General features: G+C 46.5%; 3 protein-coding genes across 3 annotated transcripts; all 3 read right to left on the reverse strand.

Moving 5' to 3' along the window:
- Positions 1-836: 836 nt before the first annotated feature.
- LOC123112973 (auxin-responsive protein SAUR36-like) lies at positions 837-2,230 on the reverse strand. Its single transcript, XM_044534078.1, has one exon. The coding sequence runs from the start codon at positions 1,376-1,378 to the stop codon at positions 944-946; it is 435 nt and encodes a 144-aa protein (XP_044390013.1). The 5' UTR covers positions 1,379-2,230; the 3' UTR covers positions 837-943.
- A 142-nt stretch (positions 2,231-2,372) lies between these two features.
- On the reverse strand, positions 2,373-4,680 carry LOC123112980 (auxin-responsive protein SAUR36). The gene is made up of 2 exons (XM_044534082.1): positions 4,401-4,680; positions 2,373-4,332 (listed from the first exon to the last, which is right to left on the reverse strand). Exon 2 carries the CDS (start codon positions 2,868-2,870, stop codon positions 2,451-2,453), a length of 420 nt encoding a protein of 139 aa, XP_044390017.1. The 5' UTR covers positions 2,871-4,332; positions 4,401-4,680; the 3' UTR covers positions 2,373-2,450.
- A 290-nt stretch (positions 4,681-4,970) lies between these two features.
- On the reverse strand, positions 4,971-6,446 carry LOC123112970 (protein PHLOEM PROTEIN 2-LIKE A10). Its single transcript, XM_044534076.1, has one exon. The coding sequence runs from the start codon at positions 6,265-6,267 to the stop codon at positions 5,200-5,202; it is 1,068 nt and encodes a 355-aa protein (XP_044390011.1). The 5' UTR covers positions 6,268-6,446; the 3' UTR covers positions 4,971-5,199.
- Positions 6,447-8,157: the final 1,711 nt, after the last annotated feature.

An 8,157-nucleotide genomic window follows, 5' to 3' on the forward strand; every position in this document is an offset into this window, starting at 1 on the left:
AAACGCAATCTACATCCTACTTTGAGACATTGTTTTCAGAATAGTCTGTAGAAAAAGCAGAGTCTGAAATCAACTTATGGATGTGAAAAGACGAAAACATTCAGAGGTAATGGCAGCTTACAAGCATTGCGAAAGTAACTTCTGGCCCTTGTCGGATCTTGGAAATGCTGCATCCCCATGTCAAATAACCTGCAGGCAATAGTTATACAAGATTTAGCCATATCTGTTCATAATTTCTTAGTTTGCATTCAGTTTGTGCAAGGATCTGTCACATGATCACTGACAATGTATACTCTCTTGTAATTGTGCATCATGATACAAATTATTTGACTGCTTGCTTATATCCTGGTTAAATATATAGGGTGGCCCCTGAGGTGGAGAGATATAGTCTCAAAGTTGGCTATGACCATAACGAGTTGTTGCTGAACCACCAGATTCAAGGTCTTCAGTGGTCCAAACAACTTGCTCAATAATCTCACATCACTTCTTTAGTTGATGGTCTGTTTGATTAGCAGCATCTCATATGTGAACTCCACTTCACATTTTGTTCTTACAGTTTCCTATGAACAGGATTTCCTTGCCTTCTTTTTTAGTTTTGACCGCCTAGAATAAGATTGGTGATCAAGAGGTTGTAACAGTTATTGCAAAACATAACTTTACATGACCATGATTGCATACCATTTTGCTAAACTAGTACCAAGTTCTGTTCAAATTTTGGTGTGCTTGCATCAACTTTAGTCTGAACTTTGTTGCCTTACGCAATAGAGCCTTATCTTGATTACTCAGACAAAAAGAGTTGAGGAACTAATTAGTAAGGAGTCAAGACAAGAGTCAAATGGTAAACTTGCAATATGATTCTTTCATTCCCTATCTCCTACATAGAACTATTTACATCATCCAAAAGGATGGACAGAAAAAAGAAGGTAAAACAAACACTGAATCCTCAGAAGCCAGAAACAGCTACTTGCTGGCTAACTCCCATAGATGGCTCCAAACCATTTCCATAGTGGCAAGGTCTCATCACAGAGCTCAAGAAAGCTCTCTCTACCTCTTCTGATGCGTTCCTTCTGAGCAAGCACATGATATAGTCCATCACAGCTGCATCACAAGGCAGGGTTATCCTTCCATCGCTTGTGAAGCCAAACTCATCCTGAGACATCCTCAGGAGCTCCCCGATGATCGGCGTGCTGAGGTACGCCAATGGCACCTCAAACCGCCTCCCATCAGCAGTGTACATGGTGCAGTGGCCCTTCACTGCCACTGACGTGCAGCACTCATCGACTTCTTTTGCTGAAGTCCACATGAGCCTCTTCCTCCCGATGGCTGCCACTCTTTGCCACTTCCATATCATTTGAGAAAGTCTCTTGGCACTGACCATGGTTGTTTCACCTTCTTTCTTGGCAGAAAGCTCAGAGTTTTGTGTTGAGTGCTAAGCTAGTGGTAGTGCTTTGCTTGTGGATGGAACTGGTGGTTCAGAGCTGATGTATTTATAGGTGGGCTGAAGATAGGCATGCAGCTTAAGTGGAGCTATCAAAGCAAGCTGGCAAGGGACAAGGCCATGAGCTTCAAACATGCAATGTTTAGAGGCCCCTTTGGCACTTGTTACAGACAGCAGTGGTAGTGTTTGGGCAATTGGATATCACAATGTGCCGCCATACTGACCTGCTTAATGGATCAGGGGCATGCTTCTGAGTCATGAAGGCTACATGTAAGTTGGGTCCAACATGTGAACAGTGAGGAACAGTTCTGCGGGAGATGAGATATAAATTATTTAAATATACTACATAGTCTGACGGTTTTCCTTGCCCATTGTTTCTGAACAGACAGTTTTAATGTGTTTAGTGGTTCAAATAAGTGAACAGCTTGCCCGGCAATTTCATAAAATATTTTGCTGGTTGTCTGTTTGATTAGTAGCATCTCATGTGAGCTCCATTTCGTCGCTGCTTCTTACACTCTCCTATATGGTCCTACAGGACTACAACTAGCTTATTATCATTGGTGAGCGGTAAGCAGTTCTACTGGACCATATATCTCAGTTAAGACCTGAAGCAATCATATCTCTTTGATGGAAAATAGCAGGAAAGCTGCTAAATTCATTGATCAAAACAGGAACTTACACAACAAAAGAAATATAAACAAACAAAACGCGAGAGGTTCATATTTCTTTCTGAACAACTCTTGCTTAACAATGTCTAACCATCTAATTTTCAACTCATGCAAACATCTTTCAAAGTTCAGCAATGAAGTCGGTCAGTCTACTAGCTGACTGAGTCCTATCTAGAACATTTAGCGAGTACCAACACCAAAGATGTGGATGTAAATAATCATGAGGAAATCAAAAAATTCAGTGAAATTATCATTTGGTCTGCTAAGACGAGAGAAGATCTGTATATTCTTTTCATTCCCTACAATTCTTCAATTTACACTCAACTGAACAAAAACATTTATCACTAGCTACAAACAGCAAATTGCTGATTAAGTCTCACTGAAGCTACACAACTCGCACTGTGGCAAGGCATTGCTATGGAGCTCAGGAACGCCTTCTCAACCTCTTCAGAGGCCTCTCTCCTAATCAAACACATCACATACGCCATCACACAGGCATCAAAAGGTAATGTGATCTTGCCATCGCTAGAGAAGCCAAATTCCTCTTGAGACATCCTCAGGAGCTCACCGAAGACCATTGTGCCAAGGTACACCAAAGGGACCTCAAACCGTGATCCATCAACAGTGTACATGACACAGTGGCCCCTGTCTGCAACAGAAGCAGTGCTGCAGCACCCGTCGGTGTCTGCAGTCTGCTGGCCACCAGCTGCCACCATCCTCTGCCACTTCTTGGCAAGTTGAGCAAGCTTCTTTGAATGGATCATGGCTGTTATATGTTCTTGGCTAAACTGCACTTCTGCTCTGATGATGTGATGGAGCTTTTCACAGATTGCGGTGTTGTTTGCAGATGAAGAAGTTGTGTTGAGCAGGTCATGGATTTATAGTTCAAGGGATGGGTTATGTGTAGCTACCAGAAAAGGTAGTGGGCAGGACTACAGGAGACAAGGCCATGAGTGCTCTGCATGCAATGTTGCAGCCGCAGACAATGTGATAAATCATTTGATCAGATTTTTTGGGACCAGATTTTGGGTTATCAGTAAGGGGTGGGGTGGAGCCAACGCTTCCAGCTCCATGATAGCTGATGTACTGTAGACTGATTACTTCACCTGTTAGAGGCATTAAGCTAAAAAAATTATATGACCAGCCATCCATACCAGCATGTCTCAAATGTGTTTGGGCATGAGAGGGCTGATGGCTGATGGAACCCATGGTTTCTGGGCATGCCTTATCCTTGGGGCCCTGATCAAGTTGGAATTCCTAGTTTGCATTTGCAGCACACCATGTGATCACTTAATTCAACCCGCGTTTCCTGGTCTGCATTTTGCTGTGGGCAGTACCTGGTTCAACTTTCAACTGAGGCAGCTGATTCTGACCCATCCAATTTGACCCCTAAATGGACTAAAATTGTAGGGGCGGCTATATGATTGGAATTTAATCAGAAATCATCATGATGTATGATGCTGAAATTTTGTCCTGTTGTGTGTATATAATTCAGCTTACTTTGCAGGACCAGACCTTCTAAAGCAGTATATTAGATAAAACATTCCCTATTAAAATGCAATCACAAGTAGTACATTCTTCTTTGGGACATACTGGGTAAGATCATTCCAATGAAGAGGCGCATTCAGAAATCAACGGAAAGGTGCATCAACATGAAAGCATTCTGAGGTAATGGCAACTTACAAGTATTTCAGAAATGACTTCCAGCCCTCAGCAGATCTCCGAAATGCTTTGTCCTTGTGCCAAATAATCTGCAGCCAATAGTTATACCAGGTTTAGCAATTTGAGCAAAGCTCTGTACCAAGATCTGTCAACTGATGGCTTACTAAGCATTCTGCTTTGCTACCAGTGTAGTGTATCATTATATGACTGTGAATCTTAGGTTCTAGTGAGCAGAAGAGCAAAGGCAGAGGTCAGAAGCAATCCTCCACAGTGATTTGAGAAACTGGGCAGTTTATTCCCAGGTAAACATCAAATAGCTGTATGTTGTACTCCTCCTCATAAGCGAGTCAACAACAACAACAACAACAACAACAAAGCCTTTAGTCCCAAGCAAGTTGGGGTAGGCTAGAGGTGAAACCCATAAGATCTCGCAACCAACTCATGGCTCTGGCACATGGATAGCAAGCTTCCATGCACCCCTGTCCATAGCTAGCTCTTCGGTGATACCCCAATCCTTCAGGTCTCTCTTAACAGACCATACCAGCCCTCCTCATAAGCGAGTAACTGAAAAAAAAATGTTTGCATTGTTATCTACTGCTAATGAGAGGGCCTGGCAAATTTGAAACCCTCACCAGTGTGCAGTGGAGAAGGTGGCCGAGCCACCGTGCGGTGCACGTACGACGCATAGACCAGAAACGCGCCCAACGCCATCGCCAATTGCCCAGTGGTGGGCCCATTGACATGTGCAGCGGAATAGGTAGCTCAGACGCAGCGGCGGCGGCGGCGCCAGTCTTCCAGGCAAAGGCGAGAGATCTAATATGATCGATGATTACATCATCCAGTTGAACTGATTCAAGAGGACATATGCAATTATCTATTTTCCCAACTTATAAATGACACATTACATTCAACAACTGAACTAGAATAAAAACACTACTAAGAAGTCAGAACGCAAAATATCCAGGCACAAATCTCTGATCAATTCATATTTGCTTTTCCAATAATCATGGCAAAAAGGGAATGGTAAACATAAGTGGACAAGTTTCCTGCTATTGTTGCCTGAAATAGCTTATCCACACACAGAGTGCTGATGCTGAAGAACATCACTAGTCAGCATCAATAAGATACTGACACCTACTTCCTTCAGAAAAGATGGCGAAGACACTAGGATACAACACCATAATACATATGAAACCTTACACTAAAGTTGCAAAATTATCCATTCGTGACCTATATACTCCCTATCAGACTATCACAAACAACAAACCAACAACTACAGATCCAACAGATTTCTGCTTCCAAATGCTAGTCAACAACACAGAAAAAGGCTAGCAGTAGCAAACGATCAATTTGCAATCTACATACTTTACTTTCCAACTACAATGAGGATAACTGGAACAATGTCACCTTGAAGTCCACACCAGGCTATGCCTAGGCCGGGAACGGGAACCTCATTCCAACCGAAATGTGCATGCACATTGTGAGGCATAAGGTGAAGATGGCCATGGACTTGGCGCTCAGGTACTTCACGGCGACAAGACCCCTTTCAGTGATTTCGTCCCGGGCAACGACAATGCTCTTTCGTGCACCAGCCGACACCCGCTGAGTCGAGAACTCGAGGAATGACCGGACAATCTCAGCGGTGACCCTGCCGGTGACATCCAGCACAAACCTCCGGTTGCTTGGCATGGCCAACGTGGTCGATACTCTCTCCATTACACAGCTAGGACCTGAATTAAAGACCTCTTGCACCACTGCTGCTTCAGCCCGAGAAATGGAGGCCTCCTTTGTGACCTGCCGCGAGGTCCTGACAAAGGTCTCGACGGCGCCGTTGCAGACGGACACGAGCAGGTCCTTGAGCTTGACGTCGTGCTTGGGGTTAGAGAAGCCGGCGAGCACCTGGTCGGAGGTGCGCACGGCCGCGGTCCCGTCGAGGTAGGCGGCGACGGCGGTGCTGACAAACACCCGGACGAGCTCCGCGGCGGCCTCCTTGCCCCTGTCGCTGCACAGCGCGGCGAGCCAGTCGGGCTGGCCAGGGGCGCGGGGCCGGGCCTCGGGATCACGGCAGGAGAGCACGAGGTTCCTGGCGAAGCTCCCGAGGACGGCGGAGGCGAACCCGGCGCCGTCGGGGGAGAGGAGGCGGTCCAAGATCCGGTCTTGCAGCGGCGGGGAGGAAGGATCCGGGGCCCGGTGGGAGGAGAAGGCGCGGAGGGCCCCCGAGGCGAGCGACTCGGAGAGCGCCGAGGCGGCGGAGGAGACGTGGTCGGAGGCGGCGAGCTTGGAGAGCTGGCGCAGGCTGCGGGGCACCTGGTCGGAGTCGGAGCGGAGGAAGTCGGCCAGGTCGGAGCCGGCCTGCGAGAGCGCGTCGGCGAGGGAGAGCGCCGCGGCGATGCGGCGGCGGTGGTGGAGGTAGAGGCGGTAGAGGCCGTAGCAGGCGGTGGCGGCGGCCGCGCCGGCGAGGAGGCGGCGGCGGGTGGGGGTGGGCGCGAGAGCGTCCATGGGCTGCGGCGAGGGGCAGGGCGGGGAGGGGAGAGTGCGGAAGCGTGCGCTATCTCGCCGGCCCGCTCTCGGCCCGCGCCGTCGCCATCGGCTGATCTAGTCCGGTAGGAACAGGAGGAGAGACGAGACTTGACCGAGCTCGACCCAGTCGTGCTCGCCACCACTAACTAACCTCCTCGTTGTTAACGTCCCAAAGCCTGCTCCAAAAATACTTCTGGGTATTGACTTTTGAGAGGATACTGCATTCTAATCCAACCCCAAAACTATCCCCAAAATGAAAATTGTGAGCTAATCACGGAGCTCAAACAAGAGATCTCCGAAACGGTGCTAAAATAAAACATAACGCTGACTATGAACAGTGAAGCTAGCTTAGGTTAAACTTCTCGGCCACCCCTAGGCCTCATCCTCGGAGTCGGAGGAGATGACAACGACGTCATACTCATTGAGTTCGTCTCCTCCGTGATCACGCTCATCCTTCCCATGATGGTTATCCTAAGCCTCCTTCTTTATCGGAGTCCCTGCATCCACCATCTCCTCACGGATGAGGTAAATGGAGGTCGAACTCGTCGGTGCGGCGGATCCACAACCATTGACACTAGGTCCACCGTGAGTTGTTGCCTCCCCATGGGAGATGAGTTGGTACCATCATGGGGCTCCTCATTGTGGTCTTCGACCGTGACAGAGCTAGATATGATTGAAGCGCAGCGTATTCTTATGGAACATAAAATTGTTTTCTATAAATAATTATTTTGACATGTAGAAAGGAGTGGCTTTGATGCTAACTTTTAGTTTAATAATGCCATTGGCATGATATAAACAACATCATTGTGGATGAACTTTCTCTTGAAAAAAACAAAGTCATTTTTTTGTGGGTCCCTGATGGATTTCAATTGAGTTCTATCAGCATTTTTGGACATAGTTGAACATCATTTTAAAGAACGGTGTGATTTTTTGGCAAGGAAACCTTAATGTTCATAAATTAAATTATGGAACCATTTGTCCCAAAACTACCTGGTGCTAATAAGATCCTTTAGTTTAGTCCTATATGTTCCCGTAAAGAAAAAGCTTAGCCCTATATGTCTTCTCATTTCTAGTTCCAAGCTAACTTACTAAACTAGATAATTCCCCGTGCGTTGCTGCGGGAATCAAGCCAAAAAAATTGTTAGAAAAACAATAGAAATTTATAATCATGACTGCTTGTTACATGAGAAACACACACATACATAAGGCATCGCCAACTGATTCCTTGAACATTGTTAGTTTGCTCCTTTGATGTTGCCTACACTATGTAGTACTGAATCTTGTTAAGTAAGCTACTTGTCTTGGGATTGTCCTAGTCTCAAAGTAGTAACTCCAGATAAAATTTCCCACCATCATCCACAAAACCGCAAACAAAAACCACACATACATACTCTTGCATAATATACATTCAGTAGGACAAAAAATACACATTCTCTCCTGGAACAAACTATTTTTATGTATGGCAGAAGGACTTGTTACCCTTAATTTTGCATAACAGGAACCCCTTGCAAAGATACCACAGCCTTGTAGTCTAAGGTTCCTACAGAAGGTTGAATGGCCCCAACATCACCATCTAATCCTCCACTACAAAATGTCACCGTGTTATTTACAAACAAAATGTTGCCTAGCTTGCGGGAGGAGGGAAGCTGGGAAGCTGCAGTAGGTCACATGGCCTTCTACGTGGAAACGGCGAGGGGGTCGTCTCTCCTATACCTCTGCCTCTGTCGCGTTACAGCCGGATGACAATCACACATAGCATGGTGTCGGGCATTTTGTCCCCATGTGGCTCGGGTGGAACAGCTCACCATAGTCGACATGGAGGAGCTCCTGCTCATCCGCCTCCATGGCCAGCGCCTCGCTTGGTGAGGT

Source organism: Triticum aestivum, chromosome 5B, assembly GCF_018294505.1.
Source record: "Triticum aestivum cultivar Chinese Spring chromosome 5B, IWGSC CS RefSeq v2.1, whole genome shotgun sequence".
Classification (NCBI taxonomy): domain Eukaryota; kingdom Viridiplantae; phylum Streptophyta; class Magnoliopsida; order Poales; family Poaceae; genus Triticum; species Triticum aestivum.